The sequence below is a fragment of the Merops nubicus genome, unplaced genomic scaffold (genome assembly GCF_000691845.1).
Source record: "Merops nubicus isolate BGI_N331 unplaced genomic scaffold, ASM69184v1 scaffold2784, whole genome shotgun sequence".
NCBI lineage: Eukaryota > Metazoa > Chordata > Aves > Coraciiformes > Meropidae > Merops > Merops nubicus.
This window is the reverse complement of record NW_008606023.1, coordinates 18,008-38,043: the sequence shown is the minus strand read 5'-3', so window position 1 is coordinate 38,043 and position 20,036 is coordinate 18,008. Positions and strand designations below refer to the sequence as shown.

Here is a 20,036-nt window from a genome sequence, read left to right as displayed (position 1 = left end):
CTTGTGCAAAAGGAGTAGTTTGAACGCAGACTTTTCACAGCAGCAAGGATTGCTGCCACCCTACTAACCAGGGAAAGGAACTTCCTCAGGGGAAAATGAACAGGATAGAAGACAAGAAAGGGAAAAGTGGATCACCAAACATCCTGTTCTGTCTTTTCAGACCTGAGACCAGACGTGGGTTTTAAAGGCCCTGCATGTGCAACAGCAAACTCTTGGTTTTGCTAAGAGTGCTAATAAAGAGCCACCAAACAAAACACACAGGTGAAGCACCCCCAACAGGAAAGAAAAACTCCCACGCTATCTAGCCCTTACCACTGCCATGGCCACGAAAGCCACCAGCTCTAAGAAATACTTCGAGCTGCTCCTTCTTCAGGTTGCTCTTCTAGGGCCTGTCTTCTGTGGGAACGTGTTGGTTTGGCCAACAGAAGGCAGCCACTGGCTGAACGTGAAAATAGTTATACAGGAGCTCATCCAGCACGGGCACAGCGTCAGCGTCCTGGTATCCAACGCTTCCCTCTTCATTAAACCCAGGTCTGAGGCCGCAGAGAAGTTCGAGGTCTATAACGTGCCCTTCCAGAACGACACCATCGAGAACCTGATTGAGGAGGTAGTGGCACTGTGGCTGAACAACAGGCCGACCACCTTGACTTTCTGGCGGTTTTACAAGGAGCTGGGGAAACTGTCCAAAAACTGGCACCAGATGAACAGGCTAATGTGCGACGCGGTGCTCACCAACCGAGAGCTGATGGCCCGGCTGCAGGGGTCTAGCTATGACCTGCTGCTGTCGGACCCAGTGACCCTCTGTGGGGACCTCCTGGCTCTCAAGCTGGGCGTCCCCTTTGTCTACTCACTGCGCTTCTCCCCGGCCTCCACGGTGGAGAGGCACTGCGGCAAGATCCCCGCCCCACCGTCCTACGCGCCCGCGGCCCTCTCTGAGCTCACCGACTGCATGTCCTTCAGCCAGAGAATAAAAAACCTCCTCTCCTACCTCCTGCAGGACTATGTTTTCCAGAGGTACTGGGGAGAATGGGATGTCTACTATAGCAAGATCTTAGGTAAGCCTCCTGTTACTTCACTTCTCATTACCTCTCACCTGCAGAGCTAGGAAACTGGTAGGGCCACAAGTCAAGGTCTGAGAGAGGTCAGCGAGAAGTTTGTCATTGTGTCCCTATGTGGAAAAAGGAGTGAGCCCATGGGGTCCATTGGTTGCACCCATTCCCCAGTCAGGGTGCTGTGCCACTATGCCACTGCATTGAGACTGGGATCAGTGGTCATCCCAACCGATGGATTTGACTTTTGCTATAACTGGTTTTAATGCAGAAGTTGAGACAACTTCTACAGCAGACAGGGCCCTCAGCAAGGGAGCTCAGCCTATGCATTCCCCCCTCCCATGATTTGCACAGAGAGCAGTCAGGAGCAGGGCTGCTTTCCTAATCCAGAGGAGCAAGGAGAGGTGAGCTGGTGAATTATGAGCCAACCCTGCCACCCACAGCAGCAGTACTGAAGTGCATTGTGGCTACGTAATATGGACTTAGGTCACTCGTATATAACACCAGTCCTCTCTGCACAAAACAAGTTTTATTTAAAACATACCCTCCACCCACAAGAAAACAGGGAAAGCAACAAGTCTTGTTCTGCAGGCTTTTCTTTTGGACTGTTTTGAGTCAACGTGTAATAATTCATTTATTTAAGAAGTAATCATGTGATCAACATGCTGGTTTTCACTAACCTCACACTGAGCTCATGAAAAAGAGCACTTGCAAATATCTCAGGGTTCAGTTGTCTGCAAATACCTGCACGCTGCAGGACTCCACAAATACACCAAACTGTGTCATGTGCACAGCAGCTGAGGTATTTTGGCTTCTCATAACCCAGCTGCTTTCATCACCCTCATTTTCATCCCGTAAGCAGCACGGAAGCTGTAGCAAAAGCCTTGCGAAACAACATTCGGAAAACGTTGTGTAACAGAGCTGGGCAGGAGCTCAGCAATGATGATTTTTAGCACACTGAAGAGACCTTTCATAATTTCTCTATTACACATCAGAAGGCTTACCATAAATAAAACTGTTCAACAGATTTTCTGGTTCAACTTGAATAATTGGCACCTAGTGACAGGCAGGACAGCTCACACCATCACCTACCAGCTCTGGCCTTTCACGATGCATGCTCTGGAAGAGACAAGTTCACATGAAGACAGTCTTTGATGCTGGAGTCACTTAATGTGTTGTTTCATCCACTTCGAGATGTCACTTTTCAGCTGCAGCCCTGGGTCAGCACCTTAAGTGCACGGTAAGTGGACACTCAGTGGCTTTATAAAGCAAAAGGGTGCCCACACAGCAGGTGAGTGTCTTTGCTGCATACCAAGCTGTGCTTCAAAGAGACAAAAGGATGATAGTCACCTCTTCCACCAAGCAAAGAACATAGAGACTGTAGTCAGACAGGCAGGAGGGCCAGGATGACCAACAGGACACAGTCCTCGCTGGACTGAGGTCCCCAGGGCTCTCCCCGCTGCTCCAGAGGAGGCACATCTTCCAGCTCCTGCAAGCTGTTTGCCACCAGTTGGTCACCTTTTTCCCCAGGAAAACTTGACGCTGTCCAGGGCAGGATTTCACGTCAGCTCTCTTGGTTTCCTGCCCTCTGGAGCAAGGCAGAGTCACAGAAGCCCAGCCCAGCTTGGGAGGGCTGATGCTGAGAGGTCAGCCTGCCACGCAGAGCAGGCTATGGCTGGGAAGAAGGTGGCAGTGCTGTGGCTGCTGGCTCTCCTGGGCTGGGGATCTGGGGGGAAGGTGTTGGTCTGGCCAGCTGACAACAGCCACTGGCTGAACATGGAGTACATACTGCAGGAGCCTGTGGTCCGGGGCCATGAGGTGACCGTGCTGCTGCCTTCCTGCTTCCTCATCCTCAATGCCACACAGCCCTCACCCTTCCAGTTTGAGGTGATCGAGGTGCCGATAACCAAAAAGGAGATGGCTACATTACTGGAAGAAACTTTGTATTTTTGGGTTTACGAGGAGAGAGTGCTGCCAGTCTTGGAAAGTCTTCACAAGATCTTTCAATTTATGTACAAGCTGAGGAACGTAACCAAGATCATTTGTGACCTAGTCCTGAAGAATGAGAAGCTGATGGAGAGGCTGCGGGCATCCGCCTTCGATGTCCTTTTGGCAGACCCAGCGGCACCCAGTGGAGAGCTGTTTGCTGAGAAGCTGGGCATCCCCTTCGTGTACAGCATCCGATTCTCCATAGGCAACACGGTGGAGCGGCTCTGTGGGGCAATCCCAGCACCTCCTTCCTACGTACCAGCCACCATGAGCTGCCTAACAGATAGGATGTCTTCCTGGAGAGGCTACAAAACATCATCGCCTACATTGTTCAGGATATCATATATCATTATCTTCTCTGGGAAAGCTGGGATCAATACTACAGCGATGTTTTAGGTAAGGCTGCTCTTACTTCCCTTAATTACATCACCTGTACACACAGGAGTAAATACCCAGAACTTAGTGGATTTAATTAGAAGCAAGACAGCCCTGAACTCTTTTTCCTTCCTCCAAAATTCCTGGGTCAAGTCAAACAATCCAGGCAAGTAGAGATGTTACCTGTTAAACCTGCTGCACTAGTACAGGTAAGTCTGTACAGGTACGTCTAGGAGAGGTAAAGCAGTGCTAAAGCCACTTGAAACAGAGCTCATCAATCATACTCATAGGTGAATCACGACAAACACAGCAAAATAATACTGTATACCCACCCAGTGCTAGTACTGAAATTAACCTTTTGAAGTAGAAATAAAAAATGGTTATGGAAAGCTATACAATAACACTACTTTTCTATCTACTAGCACCTTTCTTGCTTGCTAACTTCTCTCTAAATGGCCTCCTCTGGTCTTTTAAAGACTTGGAAGAGCAGTTGAGTCTCAATTTGAAGCGATACCATGCCCTCAGAAGAGGCAGGGTTCTTTGCTTTTCTGAGAGGGTCTAACAGAAATATTAGAAGGTAGTTGTATTTGTTTAGAAAGATTTTTTTTTCTTTCTGAAATAATAGTTGCATAATTATTTATACTCTAAGGGATGATTGTAGTGCTTAAAAGGAAACAGGGGAAACATGCATTGTTGGTGGGCAGATAAAATCTGTATTATTTCAATATGAGACTCTTTATTTCAATAGTAGGGTGTGAATTCTGCTAAGAGCTGAACTGTTGAGATGTCCTACTGTTAAGAGGACCTGGCTGTGTGTTTGCTTGTGTTGCTGGCCACATTTCACAGAGACTAGAAAATCTTGTGCTGGCAGAAGCATGGTTTGCTGACGTCCTGTTGTGTAAGCCTCAGAGCTGCTTGGATCTTGTGTTTTCCTTTTTTATTGTCAAATGTGGGGTTTAGGATTTAGGGGTCTGTGTGCAATACCTGTTCTGTCCACTGTGTTAGCTTAGCTGTTCTCTGCCCTGGCTGTGTTATGCACTGATCTGGAGTGTACCCAGTCCTGAAGGAGGTGTAAAAGGAAAGGGGGAGCATCTCAAAGAAGTGGGGCAATGTCCCTATTCCTGCAGCATATGCATGCACCTTCTATTTCTCCTTGGATGGTCTTCTTCAGGGTTCTTACTAGGCTAGCTGCTTTCCTAGAGCTACCTAAAGGCCTTTTCAAGTGTTGAGGTTGAAGCATGATGAAAGACTTCTTGCTCCACCCTCAGTCTAGTGAGGGGAGGTCATGTGGTGGTGCTGAGCTCCTGGAGGAATGCTCAGGCCCTCTTTAGACTTAGTCTGAGCCTCGTTTGAATTCTGCTCAGGAAAGAGCAGCTGCCTTTTCTGTTCCCTGAGCACCTCAGTAGCACTAAGCATCTCCACTACATCTGCAGAATACAGTCAAGAGGAGAAGCTGGGTCTTTTGTCTTGGCTGCATCTGTCCTTGACTACATGATATGGATACACTGATGCCTGTTTGCAGCATGTTCCCAAGAGAAGGCACAGAAGCAGCAAGGTGAGCAAAACCTGTGCTCCTCACCTCCTCCTGCTTCTCTCCTGGGGTGGACTGATGCTGGTGTCACCTCTGCCAGGACGGTGTCCCTTCACTGGTATCACTGTGTGTCCACAACACCTAGATATAGAGAGGACAGAGCTAGAGCACCCTGTGGACTAGTTGTGAATCACTGCAGGACAATTTGCAGCTGGTAAATGAGGAGATGGAAACTGTAACCCGATTTACGGGTAGGTTGGTTCTTACAGGGCAAAGAAGCAAATCTAAGCTGTAGTCATGTGAGAAGACAGGGACCATCCTGTAGCTGTTCAAAAAGTCCCATGGGCTGCTCATGCACCCTCCCCACTCTGAGCTCCTGCTTGGTACAGGAACGTGTTATCTTCACCCTGCAGATCTGGAATGAGGGTGTACTGATTTTAGATGGAATAGAATTAGTTTTCTTCATAGTCGCTTGCATGGGGCTATATTTTGGATTTGTGATGAAAACAGTGTTGATAACACAAGGGTGCTTTGTTTGTTGCTGAGCAGTGCTTGCACACAACATCAAGGCTTCTTCTGTTTCTCACATTGGTCCTCCCAGTGAGTAGGCTGGGAGTGCAGAAGAAGCCAGGAGGGGACGCAGCAGGGACAGATGACCCCAACTGACCCAAAGGACATTCCATACCAAGTGTTGTTGTGGTCAGCAAAAAAAGCTGTGGGGAGGGGAAGTTTGCCAGGACTGCTGTTGCTCAGGGGCCTGGCTGTGATTTGGGTGGCTGGTGGTGATTAATTGTTTGCGTTACTTTTTGCATTACTTGTTTTTTCTTGGGTTTATTTTTGGGTTTTGCTTATTAAATTATCTCTGTCTCAACCCATTAATTTTCTAATTTTTGCCCTTACATTTCCCCTCCTACCGTAGGGGAGGGAGAGGCTTTGTGGTGGTTAGCTGACTATCAAGATTAAATCACAACACAGGGAAAGGGCTCCAGGTCCTCACAGAGATTCATAGAATGGTTTGAGTTGGAAGGGACCTTACCAATCATCTAGTTCCAAACCCCCATGCCATGGGCAAGGACACTTACCCCTAGACCAGGTTGCTCAAAGCCCAATCCAAGCTGGTCTTGAACAGATCCAGTGATGGAGCATCCACAACTTCCCTGGGCAACCTGTGCCAGCATTTCTACACCCTCATAGTCAAGAACTTCTTCCTTACATCTAATCTAAATCTATCATCTTCCAGTTTGAACCCATTACCCCTTGCCCTGTCACTACAAGCCCTTGTAAAAAGTCATTCCCCAGCTTTCTTGTAGGCCCTCTTCAGATATTGTAAGGTCTCCCTGGAGTGTCCTCTTCTCCAGGCTGAACAACACCAGTTCTCTCAGCCTGTCTTCATAGGAGAGGTGTTCCAGCCTTCTGATTATCTTTGTGACTTTCCTCTGGACCCGCTCCAATGGGTCCATGCCCTTCTTGTGTTGGGGGCTCCAGACCTGGATGCACTCCAGGTGGGTTCTCATGAGAAGGGAGTAAAGGGGGAGAATCACCTCCCTCAACCTGCTGGCCACGCTTCTTTTGATGCAGCCCAGGATACAATTGGCTTTCTGGGCTGCACTCACACATTCATTAATCAGTCTTTCTCCTCAGGGCTGCTTTCCATCCATACTCTGCCCAGCCTGTATTTATGCTTGGGATTGTCCTGACTCTGGTGCAGTACCTTGCACTTGGCCTTGTTGAACTTCATTAGATTGGCACAGGCCCACCTCTCAAGCCTGTCAAGGTCCCTCTGGATGGCATCCCTTCCCTCCAATGTGTCAACCCCACCACACAGCTTGGTGTCATCTGCAAACTTGCTGAGTGTGCACTCAACTGCAGTGTCCACGTCACCAACAAAGATGATAAACTGCACCGGTCCCAGTACTGATCCCTGAGAAACACCACTCATCACTGGTCTCCACTTGGATGTCGAACCATTTACCACAACTCTTTGAGTGCAGCCATCCAGACAATTTCTTACACACTGAGTGACCAATCCATCCAATCCATGTCTCTCCAATTCAGAGACCAGGATGTCATGTGGAACAGCATTGACCATTCAGCACAAATCCAGGTAGATGAAGTCAGTTGCTCTTCCCTTATCCACCCACACTGTAACTTCATTGTAAAAGGACACCAAGTTTGTCAGGCACGATTTGCCCTTGGTGAAGCCATGTTGCTTGCCACCAATCATCTCCTTGTTTTCCATGTGCCTTAGCAGAACCTTCAGGAGGATCTGCTTCATGATCATACCAGGCACAGAGGTGAGACTGACTGGCCTGTAGTTGCCCATGTCTTCTTTTTGTCTCTTTTTGAAGATGGGGGTTTTGTTTCCCATTGTCCAGTGAGTGGGAACTTCACCAGACTGTCATCACTTTTCAGTGATGGAAAGTAGCTTAGTAACTTCATCCACCAGTTCGCTCAGGACCCATGGATGGATCTCTTTGGTTCCCGTGGACGTGTGTTCTGCAAGGAGTGTCCACCACTCTGCTTCGAGGGTCAATTAGGATGAGTCCCCTTGACCTCCTGAACTGTCAGAGCTTCAGCTCCCTTCCACCGAACTGCCGTGGAAAGTGCTGCACCACGCTGTTTGCCTGCTCTGTTTGCCCCTCCGCCCCACAGGGCTTCTTGTGTGGGCATGGGGGTGGTCACCATTGCCCTGGCAATGCCCAGGCCTCATGCACAAAACGCATTTTGTGGGGAGCGAAAACAGAAGTTGCCATCATTTTGAAATCAGCTGTGGCTCTGCAGGAGACTCCAGAACAGGATTTACTGCTTGCCCAGTCCTCCCATGAGTGTTGTTTGTGTCCCGACATGCCCTCTCACCAACCTTGGCATCAAGTGGATCTCACTTTTATTGGCTGGCTCTGAAGTGTTTGCACACTGCAGCAGTGAACCGCTTCCAGCCCACTCAGACTGGAGTAGTAACGCTGAGATGATGGGGCCAAGGTTCTCCTGGTTTTGGGTATATGCATGCTGCTGGAGTGCAGGCTTTTGTGGGAAGGTGGTGGTCTGGCCCACCGATGCGAGTCACTGGATCAATGTGAAAGTACTGCTGGAAGAGCTTGTTCTCCGGGGTCATGAAGTGACTGTGCTGGTGCCTTCAAGCAATCTGCTCATTGACTACGAAGACACCTCCTCCCCCTTCACCTTTGAGGTCTTGCAAGCCCCCTTTACCCAGAAGACCCTGGATGCTCTCATGGAGGACTTTGTCAATTTCTGGACAAATGAGGTCTCTAATGTCTACCCCTGGGAGATCATATGGAGGATGAAAGAGGACCTGGAGGTCTTCACCGATTTGACAAAGAAGATCTGTGACACCTTGCTGACGAACCCTCAGCTGATAGCAAAGCTGCAGAAGGCCAAGTTTGATGTTCTGATTGCCGACCCCTTCTCTGTAGGTGGGGAGCTCATAGCAGAAATTCTAGCAATCCCTTTTGTCTACAGCTTCCGGTTCTCCGATGGGAATGCGGTGGAGAGGCTGTGTGGTGGGCTCCCGTCCCCACCGTCTTACGTGCCTGCTAGCACAAGAGGGCTGACAGACCACATGTCCTTTGTTGAAAGACTGCAGAACTTCCTCTTCTACTTCTACACAGATGTATTTTTCTTGAAGTTTTGGCGAGAGGAATGGGATGGGTACTACAGTAATGTCTTAGGTAAGACAGTTGTTGAGTGATTTCTCCTCTTGCGTAGGTTGTGCTTTTTGAATGTTTTGGGAGCTCAATGTTGTTGTCTCAAAATATCCTTTCTCCATGGGCAACGGAGATGGTAATCCCATTTTGGTCACATGGAAGCCGTGCTTTCCCTTTTAGGTCTGATCTAGTCTGACAGACACCAGTGCAGTTTTGCTCTAGTTCCTCTTGAGGATCTTTAGAGCACATACTTCTAATTTTTGTCACTGATGATGATACTCCTGCTGAGCTCTTGCTGTGAGCTGTATGCCCATTTTAGTGCTTTCAGAGGACAGCTGTCCCTTCATCCTGATGACAGGCACTTCTACAATTAAGATGGTAGTAGATAAAGGTTGGAGGGCAAAATCCTGCCTTAACCAAGTGTAAGGCACTGGAGACAGCCCCACTGGCAGCACTGGGATGGGGTTAACCCAGTTGTAACTAGGAACACTGGCTGTCCCTGGACAACTGCAGAGCAAAACAGCACTCTTCGTTCACACTGCATGCATTGTCTGGAGGTATCATCTTGCAGCTCTGCCTAGTAGAGGATGACAAGCATGAGTTCATATTCACCAATAATAAATTCTAAGAATTGTTACCTTTCCCTTTCAGCCACTTTTCAGAGTTTGAAATAGTCTCCTTAAACTATATGCGTAACTGAACTTTTTTGATCTGACCGAGTACAGCTCAGGCTTGATACAAAGTCTATAAGAGACCTTTCAGTTCATAGACTTTGAATCGTGTACAGAGTGTCTATGTTTAGGCAGATAACAAATGAACAGCAAGCACAAGGGCATCTATTCTGTTGCCCTCAGTCTCTTCCTGTGTTTCCCAAGAATGCCTCTGTGCTCTGCAAACTTTTCCCTGGATTGACTCTTTTTTTTTTTTAATACTACATTAGACTTAATTACACCTTTATTTCACTCTGCTTGTCATGCAGGCTTAATTTTCACCCCAGTAACTTTTTAACTGACTCATTGTTCTTGAAGTTAAAAAATATTACTCGTGTAAATTACAACGCTGATCAAGTAGTATAAGGTGTTCTACAGATAATTTTTATCTTGGTGGTTATTTTGCTTGGTTTCTGCTTCCATTAGGCTGGCTTTGGACAAGCATTTACCAACACTTCTAAACCTTGCACTCCCCCTTTCCAGTGTTTGGGGAAAATCCTGCAGAAACAACTTGCAACACGTACATGAGAATATTTATTTTTGTTTTTCCAAATGGGAAAAGTTCTAGCCATTGAGCTTTTTTCTATAGATGGATTTCTAGAGACATTGAATTTTCCATAAAATGAGATTCAAAGCGTCTACAGATTTGGCCAAAATTTCCCAGTATGTTTTAGAAGGAGCTGACCCAGTCCTCAAGAGATCTAGGGTTGGCTGTACCTGTCTTTTATTGTAGTCTGAGCAGTCACTGATGGAGTCACCATTTGAAAAATGCCACAGAACTTTGTTTCAAAAATTTTCCTCCTCCCTGACTGGTGATCATCACTTTGCAATTCTTTTATTGAAATTTATAATTTTTTTATTTGGAACTACATTTTCTGTGATTGTTCTCTTCCCCAACGTACATTTTTATTACAAGCACAGGTAATAAATTCAGTGGTACAAGAATTGCATTTCTGTATCACAGGATCTAAATGCTTCCCACTTACTCTTGTACTGCTCCAAATTCATCCTGAAGGCTCAAAATCACTTGAAAGACTGCACTGCCTTGTTCATGGCAACCTGCCAAGGCAAAACACAGGACAGGGCAAGAAACAGGTCTGGATTTGTCCACATTTTCTTTTCATGCATGACTTGGTATATTACACCCATTGGGAGTGCCAAAAGACAAAGGTAAGGATCCTATTTTGCAATCTACAGCAAACAAGACCACTCGTGTGTGTGTTGTAAACCCCTTGTGCCTTGTCTCTAGGAAGGCCCACAACCCTGTGTGAGACGATGGGGAAGGCAGAGATCTGGTTAATCAGGACATACTGGGATCTTGAATTTCCACGCCCTTTCCTGCCCAACTTTGAGTTCGTTGGAGGACTTCATTGCCAGCCTGCAAAGCCATTGCCAAAGGTATCTCAGCTTAGTTCTGCTGTTGGTTGGTTGTTTTCCTGGCAGAACAGAAAGCGTTTCTCTCCCTGTTCAACCATGCAAGCCACGAGAGCTCATTCTAAAGGAGATGCTCTGCTGCTGATGGGGAGGATGGCGATGTTTAGCAATCTGTCTGTACTTGTGCAAACTGAGGGCTGGGTTTACAGCCTGCTGTCTTAAAAGAGGATAGCTGAGTGCAGCAGGGGGGGGATGCAATGTTTGCTTTAGGAAAACTAGGTGTTACCTCAGAGTAGCTAAATATGAGATTTAATTCTAAGATATCGACTTGTAGCCTCTTTTAATATTGAAATATCAATGCAAAATGGCACTGTGACAGGAAAAATTCTGTAGATAAAATGGGAGTCAAGACTTGCAGAAAGAGTTGAGTGATAAACACTTTTTCTATTGTTGCTTAGTTTAAGTCATCTTAAAGGGAGTAAAACAACCACCATCATCTCCAGCCTGTGCTCTGCTCTGCTGTGACTGTGCAATATTCAGGTGAAATCTGAAACTCTCAGATACTGATGACAGCAATATGACAAGCTCTGGTGTAGATTACCACCCCTGTAGGAGCCTTGGAGGAGGTAGGGTATTTTCAGTGCAAGCTGTCTGCCAAAGGAAACCTTCACTCTTCCCACTTGCCAGTAGCAGGGTGGAGCTGGGGGAAATGCATAACCAGTCTCATTTGGATGCTATTGCTCCATTCCACATGGCAATGAAAAAAAGGAACAGGAAGACCTGTGGGTCTGATTTGTAGAAAATCTGTTTATCAACATGTGCTGTGTTGAAAGAAATGGAGAAGTAGCTGGCTAACAAAGCGATGGCATTGACTCAATGAATGTCCAATCAGGATGCTGAAAACCCCTGTTAGTTTTCAGGACTTTCCCTTCCTGCAGAGCTAGGAAATGCAAAGTACAGGTTCCAGGAAAATCCAGAACCATGACTGACTATGCTAGGGAGTGTGTCACACAGCATGGCCCTCTGCTCATTCTCATTCCTGGGGAGAAACTGTTCTGCACAGGGCCAGGCCTGTCTCTGTAACAGCCTTCTGTCAGCAGAGGTGCTCATACACCACAATCGTCTCCTTGATAAACTGAAAAGTTTATGCTCTCTGTTTACAGAAATCTGTGTAATCTGCAGTACGTAATTACTCTGTTTTCCACCTTTCCTAGGAAATGGAAGAATTTGTTCAGAGCTCAGGGAAACACGGCATCGTGGTATTCTCTCTTGGGTCAATGGTCTACAACCTAAGTGATGAAAAAAGTAACATGATTGCCAGAGCCCTCAGACAGCTTCCACAAAAGGTGAATTTCCTCACAAGTCTAGAACAGCTTGCCTTGTTTTTCCAAATGGGAACAGTTCTAGCCATTGAGCCTGCTGCTGGACGTGCCACAGCTGGGAAGCTGGGCTCTGCAGAGAGGCAGACTGCTGAATCGCCTCCTGGGGAGCTCTGGTGTTTCCCCTCCTCTGAACCAAATGACACGGGGGGGTGTCCCTAGGCCAAGGTATAACAGTCACTCTATGCGATTTTTATAACAAGCAGTTAATAACTGATCAAAGAGCTAAAGTGAGCCAAAGGTATCTGAATTACTGGGAAAGGGTATGTGAGTTTGAGATAAAGCCCTGCTTTACGTGTAATAATACAGAAGGGCACTTCACATGCACTGTGTTTATCTTATTCCTCCTACGTTCAAGGTCCTGTGGCGATACAAAGGGAAAAAACCAGAAACTCTGGGCTCCAACACCAGGATTTATGACTGGATACCCCAAAATGACCTACTTGGTAAGAGTGATTCTATCTGGGATGAATTGTGCCCTTGGAAAAACTGTTTTCTTTGTTTTGCCACTAAAATAGCTTATTCAGTCAAAAGAACCTCATAACACTTGTGGCTACAATTAGTTTTGCAGCTTAAGCAGCAGAGGTTTGCTTCTGGAGCCTTAGTTCCCTAGCCTGCTTTTGACTTTAAAGCGAGTGGCTGTACAGGAACCATGGAAGATACAGACAGGCTGTGAAGTGAGCGGGGAGCAGCGGCCCAGAAGGCAGCAACTCGAGCTCAGCTATAAGGATGGATCTGTAAAGCAAAAGCCTCTGTCTTACAGAGCTCGGTGACAATTATCTGGAAGGGCTAAGAACCACCTGTAGGCAGGAGTAAACATCAAAGTAGACATGTACTCTGGAGGTGGATTTGGCCTCTGCAGTTAATCTCCAGGGCTTGTTCTTCAAAGTGCTTGACCTAAGCCAGGCTGCAGCAGGGGGCTGTTGTGAACCTGTGGAAGTCAGAAGTGCACAACAGCACAAGGGCTGAGGTTTCTCTGGAGCAGCCTGGAGGGACAGGCTGATTCACACAGCGCATTAAAAGCAACGTGAACGTGTGAAAGCTCCACGTGCAAGCTCCGATGCTGATCCAGAGGTCGGGGCTGTTCCCTTCTCCAGCAGTGCATTTGCCTGGGGAGGTTGTGGTGCTGGGTCCCAGCGAGCAGTCTGCCACAGCTTGCTGTTACACGTGGCTCTCCTTCCTTGTTCCAGGCCATCCCTTGACTAAAGCCTTTATTACTCATGGTGGGACCAATGGAATCTATGAAGCTATCTACCATGGGATCCCGATGGTTGGGATTCCCATGTTTGGTGACCAGCACGACAACATTGCTCACATGAAGGCAAAGGGAGCTGCAGTTGGGCTGGATTTCAGCACACTGAAGACGCAGGAACTGGTTGATGCATTGAATACAGTCATTAACAATTCCACGTGAGTTTTGTTCTTGCCTTACAGTAGGATGAGGTTATTAAAGTCTTGGGTTTCTGATGTGAGGCATTCTGCTGGCTCTTCTGGGAACCAAATATACTGAGTAGCTGGAGTCTGAGTTTCAGATGAAAACCATTTCTCATTTCTGAGAATCAGCATTTGTCAGAAAGATCAGTAATCTCTTTTCTCTTATACTACATTTCATGATCCCTTTGAGAAAAATAGTTCTTGGAAAGCCTAGAGCAGCTCCTGAGAGAGTTTTCTGCTCTCTCTCTTCCTTGTTCTCTGCTAGTATAAATCCTCTAGAGGCTCCAGGTAATGATTCTACTTGTATTATGTCTGCTCTGTCTGTAGCCACAGCAAGTCCTTCTCCTGCCTCTGAGTTACCAATACCCTTTGGTTACCCTATCTATCAGTCAGTCAGGAATAAGAAGGTATGGAAGCCCAGCAGCTGGGATTCCTTGCTAAGGATAAGGCTATTGACAAAGGGACTGGAAAAAAGGCAGGAGTCCTCAGTCTCAGGCAGCGACTCCCGTCAAGCGGGAAGGACAGGTATCCCTTCAAGGAAGAACTTGCAAGTTCCTGAAGCAAGGGGACCAACACTCATGGAAGTATCCAGTATCTGAGGGAATTTGCTGCGGTGGAGGTGATCTACAACAGCCTGGATCACAACCAGGCTTCCAAAGATCTGGATGAAATCTGGTGCATGCAGCCCCTCCACCAACCTTGTCCTTAGTTTTATTGTTGTGGGATATCCTTTGGCTCAGTTTGGGTCAGCTGTCCCAGCTGTGTCCTCTCCCAGCTTCTTGTGCACCCCCAGCCTGCTCGCTGGTGGGGCAGCACTGTGAGGAGCAGAAAAGGCCTTGGCTCTGTGTAAGGACTGCTGGGCAGTAACGAAAACATCCCTGTGTTCCCAACACTGTTTCCAGCACAAATCAAAACCATAGCCCCATACTGCCTCCTATGAATAAAATTAACTATCCGAGCCCAAACCAGCCCATTATATTTTATTGGAACTGAAAATGCTGCAAATGTTTCTGTGTTGCCTTTTTTTTTTTTTTTTTTTTAAAGGAGTATCTGGAATATTTTTGCTGTGTTAAAGAGTAGCTTTTGCTATTACTGTTCACAACCAGTTTTATGCAGATAGGAATAAGCTGAGCCAGTTTCAAATTTATTTACATAATGCTGATGAAAGTAAAAGCAGGGCTCGCTGACTTCCCCAAGAGGACTGGCAGATGCCAAATGGATTGTTTCAGGAGTCTGTGACAAATCTCCCTGGTTTCTTTCTTTGTGGTGGAGTCACCATCCGTAGAGGTATTTAAAAGACATGTAGATATGGTGCTTTGGGACACAGCAGTGTTGGATTAACAGTTGGACTTGATTTTAAGGCTCTCCTCCAACCAAAATGGTTCTATAATTCTATCATGCTTCTTTTTTTCTCCCCCCAGCTATAAGGAAAACGCTCTAAGGTTATCCAAGATACATCATGACCAGCCACTTAAGCCTCTAGACAGAGCTGTCTTCTGGATTGAATTTGTCATGCGTCACAAAGGAGCAAAGCACTTGAGACCAGCTTCTCACCACCTCACCTGGTACCAGTACCACTGCCTGGATGTTCTGGCATTGTTGTTCACCTGTACAGCCATCACTGTCTTCATTTCTGCCAAGTGCTGCTTATTTTGCTGTAGGAGATGTGGCAGGATTGTAAAGAGGAAGAAAGAATAGACATCCTGGTTCCATCAGCACTTTTTCTTCTTCTAGGCTGATTCATCAATGCATTTACACACATTCCTTGGTGAATAAAATTACTAGGATGTGCTTTAGGTTGGGCATATAATGAACGATCCCATTGAAGTCAGTCATGGTAAAAAGCTGTTGTGGGGCAGAGCTGCTTGCTTAGCTAGCTGGCCCAAATAAAACTGAGTCATAACTGCCTTATCCCTAGGGACCCTGTCAACTAAACGCACATGCATGGCTCCTAGAATGGTTATTGCTGCTTCACCTTCTCAATTTTATTTTTGTATTATTTCATAAATTCAGGATTCCCACATGTGGTACTGGGGGGTTGCTCAATCTGCAGCTAGTCTCCTTACCTTAACTCTGCCCTTTCCTATGTTACTCAGACTTGATGATTCACAACCAAAATGCCTCTCCTGTCAGAATAGTTCTCTCCAGATTGGACAGAAATATAGTGAGCAGAAAGCAGAACACTTGGCTTCCAGGCCCTGGGGCTGAGAGGTTTTTCTGTAACTGTTCATAGAGGATGTGAAGAAGTCCACCAAGGCAGTGCTACTCACACAAGTTTTGAGAGCTAGGAAAATTGCTGGAGAAACTGAACAACTTCCACTACAAGTTTTACTTTCCTTCTCCCCACTCCTGCCTTGACATTCAGATTCAATTATTTCCTATTTAAGAGAAATAACAAGTGATGAAGTAACCACTACAGAGAAGACATAGGAAACATCTGATATTGCAGGACTAACCCATGCCTGGGAGACAGGTACCATCATGGCTGAGGACAGCCTCTCAATAGCTTGGAAGATCATTTGATTAAGTGGAACCTGTAGGGCCTTAATAACTCTGATTAGCTGCAGGAGCTGTAAGGTGACTACTTCACCATGGAAACAGAAATTACCTTTTATTTCATCAGTCCTTTTCCTAAATTCAGGCTTCAGATCAACTTCACCTATTCCAAGCATCTCTAAACTATTTTTGAACACAAGTACTTTTCTACAAAGTACGATTCCTGCCAGGATCATTGAATGCTTTGAGTTGGAAGGGACACTTAAAAGTCATCTAGTCCAAAATCTTCACAACGAGCAGAGACACTTGCACTCAGCCTTGTCGAATGCCACGAGGTTCACACAGACACGCTTCTGCAGTTTGTCCAGGTCCCTCTGGATGACATGCCATCCCTCAGATGTGCCAACTGCACCACACAGCTCAGTGTCATCTGCCAGCTTGCTGAGGGTGCACTCAATCCCCATCTATGTCAGTGATGAAGGCATCAAACAGCACTGGTCCCTGTATGGGCCCGAGGGACACCACTTGTCACTGTTCCCCATCTGGCCATTAAGCTGTTGGCCACCACCCTCTTTCTCTGGACGCAACCATCCAACCAATTCCTTGTCTACTGAACAGCCCACCCATCAAATCTGTGTCTCTCAAATTTAGAGAGAACATTGTGGGAGACAGTGTCAAAGGCCTTACAGAAGTATGGATGAAAGGTGTAGCTCTTCCTCCATCCACTGATGTGGTCACTCTATCACAGGCCACCAAGTTGCTCAGACAGGACTTGCCATGCTGGCTGTCTCAGATCACCTCCCTGTCCTCCATGTGCCATAGCATAGCTTATAGGACCTGTTTCATGTTCTCCCCTGGCACAGCGGTGAGGCTGGCAGGTCAGTAGTTCCTAAGGTCCTCCTCTCTACCCTTTTCAAAAATGAGTGCAGTGTTGCTCTTCTTCCAGTCACCAGGGACTTCACCCGATGCCAGGACTTTTCAAATACCGTGGAGAGTGGCAACTGCATCAGCCAGCTCCCTCAGGACTTTGGGATGCATCTCATCAGGTCCCATGGACTATGTTCAGGTTACTCTGGTAGTCACAAACTTGGTCTTCTCTTACAGTGGGAAGGACTTTGCTCCTCTGATCTCCATCTTGCACTCGATGTACCCAGGAGGTGTGGGAAGAGGGGTTGCCACTGAGGACTGAGGCAAAACAGCCAAGTAGCTCAGCCTTCTCTTTGTCTGCCGTTACCAGCTTGCCCATCCTGCTCAGCAGGGCCGGGGGGTGGTGGTACGCTTCTGTGACCTTCCTTTTCTGGCTGACATACCTGTAGAAGCTCTTACTCTTCTTTGCATCCCTTGTCAGCTCCAGCTGTGCCTTGGCCTCCCTGACCCCATCGGAATAAATCTATCAGATGAAATCTATCAAAGCTGGAAAGCTTAGAAGACCAAGAAACCTGATCTATAGTTTTAATCATTTCAATAGTTACCAATTTATTTTTATATAAAAAAAAAAAAAAACGGTAGCAATGTAGAATACAGCAATATTTTCTGGTTCCACACACGCAGGTTGTGAACATTCCAAGCAATGTGTACATTTGGAAGGAGACTAAACAAAAGAATTGACCAAAATGTTACTGAACATGGGGACATTTTTAAAAAAGGTTAAAAATTAGGTATCAATAGTGTCTTCTTAATATTGCTTCCATTACTGAAGACTGAAAAAACACTTGACTTTACAGATAGGGTTAAAAAACAAGGGGGATTAGGGAGGGAAGTGGAACAAAAGAAAAAGAAAGAAAAAAGAAAAAAAGGCTGCTACAACACTGCCATACAGTCAAAAAAAAAAAATCATACTTCAATATTTGCATACTTGATAGCAGCATTCTCCCACTGAACCATGTGAAACTACAGGAAGGAAACATCAAAGCAAAAAAAAAAAAAATGGCAGTTATCAATCAGTATTCAAAAACCTCGAATGAAGTCACTAAGTCGATGAACACTTACTGAGAATTAGTCAGCATCTACATTCTTAGCTGTTTCCCGTTCTGCTCCGACAGAAAGGCGACGTTGAGTGTCAGCCTTGCATATTTCACTTTTGGCCGAGTTTTTCCAGTTCATAGTTCATTGCATGCTTGGAATAGAGGGTCAGGTCTTTATAAATCCTTCTACACAATGAACTTTAAGTAGACAGCAGAAAATAAAATGTACTACTTGTAAACACACAAAAAAATACAAGCTTTTTTTTTGTTTCAAGTGAGCACTGGTTCCAGATGGATTATCTTCGGTATCTGCCCCGTTCCCCTCTGTCTCTGTCCCGGTCACAAAGCCTCTCCCTCTCCCGGTCCCGGTCCCGGCCCCTGTCACGCTCTCTGTCTCTCCTGGTGTCCCTGGGGCGCTCCCGCTCCCGCTCCCTCTCCCGAGGGCGGCTCCGCCGGCCGCTGACAACCGCCTGCGTGCGGCGAAGGAAGTCGTCCACTCTCATGTCGTAGTCGTGCTGCGGCGAAGGAGAGAGGTTTGTTTTCGTTCTGGTTAAACTGCCCCCTTCCCTTACCCGTGGGGGTGGCCCCAACTCCCGTGAGAGGCTAGTGTTTAAAATGAAGAAATAAAAACGGACGCCCAGCACCCCTAAGCAGAAGTTTCTCCAGAGCAGCACCACGCCTGTGCTTCCACTGTGCAGATGGGGGTTCGCATGCCAGAAGGCCACATACCACCAGCAAGAGGCCCAAAAGCTTAGCAGCCTTCAAAGCCAACTAACAAAAGTTCTTTAGCAATCCGGCCTGGTTTTTGCTGTGCCAGCAAAAAGTTACCAAACAAACTTTTCTGCCGATTATGTAATTTGTTGTGCATGAGCACAGGCAATGCTACAGGCATGTCCTTATTCAAACTGGGCTTCAGCATTTAGTTTTGGACCTGGAGAGGTGGAAGCCATTTTAAGCATGCACCTCAGTTTAAGGGCAAGTTCTGAGAATTTTGCTCTCCTGCATCACTTGGGAGAAGAAAGGCTTTACAAAGACGCTGGAAGTCTCTAGTCAATCCAAGTAAATGATCTTCCCAAGGAAAACTAATACAGGTCTTAAAAATGCAGTTTATCAAAGTCAACAAATCTCAGGTTAGGGTATATCTGTACCCCAAATTCCTACTCTGGCCTGCAGACTCACGTCCCCCTCTGTCTCTGTGGACACTTACTACTCGTTTGTCCCGGTATCTTGCTTCATGTGGTACAGGATGATGTCCTGAGTATGGAGGGTGAGCTTGAGGTGGAGGTGCATGGTGCTGGTAATAAGGGTGGTGTGGTGGCTGCTCCATGCCTGGATACGGTGGCTGCAAGAAATTAACAGGAGGTTTACTGAGCATTTCAAAACAAAGGACTGCATACGAGGCTGAGTGCTGGGAATTCGGAGCACAGGTGGCTTGCATTCAGATTGGAAAATATGACACATAAATATATCCAATCACAGCCCCCAAACTGCCTGGCAGACTGTTCTTCATTAAATTGGCAAGCTTTACTATTACTCTACTGTTGTGTTTTTTTTTTTTTTGTTTTGTTTTGTTTTGTTTTGTTTTGTTTTTTTTTCCTTTCTTCTTTCTGGTTGGTTGTTTTTTTTAAAAGTAAGTTGGCCAATAACTTCCCCATCTCCAAAAGTGCCTTCTTTCTGTATCTGCCTCAAAGTAATACCACACATAAAACTGCTGCTAATTAAAAAAATAAACAAAACCTATTCATCTGGAATGTGAGTTTTGTCCCAGAAGCTCTTACAGAAATCTTAGTCTTTTCAGTGCTATTCCTTATGAATATATTCCTATTTCAAATGAACAAACTTACTCTACAAGACAATTATTTGACAAAAGGCTAATGTGCATATATATGTGTGTATATATATTTTTTTTCTTTTTTAACAAGATACCTCTTGGCTGTTCTCTTCCATTTCTTCAATCAACAAGGCCTTTCTTGACTGTATTACTGAAGCAACTTCGCCTACACTGTTATCATGAAGTAGGTGGAAGTGCTGGATTTTAGGATGACTACTTTGACAGCATGCAGAATGAGGAGG

General features: G+C 46.2%; 2 protein-coding genes and 1 pseudogene across 3 annotated transcripts in view; 2 read left to right on the top strand and 1 right to left on the bottom strand.

Moving 5' to 3' along the window:
• Positions 1 to 319: 319 nt before the first annotated feature.
• LOC103772172 (UDP-glucuronosyltransferase 2A2-like) lies at positions 320 to 15,232 on the top strand. 2 transcript variants are annotated; one of them, XM_008939490.1, is made up of 6 exons: positions 320 to 1,055; positions 10,566 to 10,714; positions 11,905 to 12,036; positions 12,428 to 12,515; positions 13,260 to 13,479; positions 14,925 to 15,232. In XM_008939490.1, the coding sequence occupies exons 1-6, from the start codon at positions 320 to 322 to the stop codon at positions 15,199 to 15,201; spliced, it is 1,602 nt and encodes a 533-aa protein (XP_008937738.1). In that variant the 3' UTR covers positions 15,202 to 15,232. The 2 variants fall into 2 exon arrangements, with proteins under 2 accessions (XP_008937738.1, XP_008937739.1); XM_008939491.1 differs by lacking the exon at positions 320 to 1,055 and adding an exon at positions 7,910 to 8,630.
• Positions 2,721 to 3,514, top strand: LOC103772173 (annotated as a pseudogene).
• A 2,728-nt stretch (positions 15,233 to 17,960) lies between the features above and the next one.
• The window catches only part of YTHDC1 (YTH domain containing 1), an 18,594-nt gene continuing 16,518 nt past the window's right edge, over positions 17,961 to 20,036 (bottom strand). The window contains exons 16-17 of the mRNA XM_008939489.1: positions 19,171 to 19,305; positions 17,961 to 18,478 (exon numbers count right to left, since the gene is read on the bottom strand). Coding sequence (XP_008937737.1) covers positions 18,260 to 18,478; positions 19,171 to 19,305 — 354 coding nt within the window. The 3' untranslated portion in view covers positions 17,961 to 18,259. The remainder of the gene's footprint in view (positions 18,479 to 19,170; positions 19,306 to 20,036) is intronic.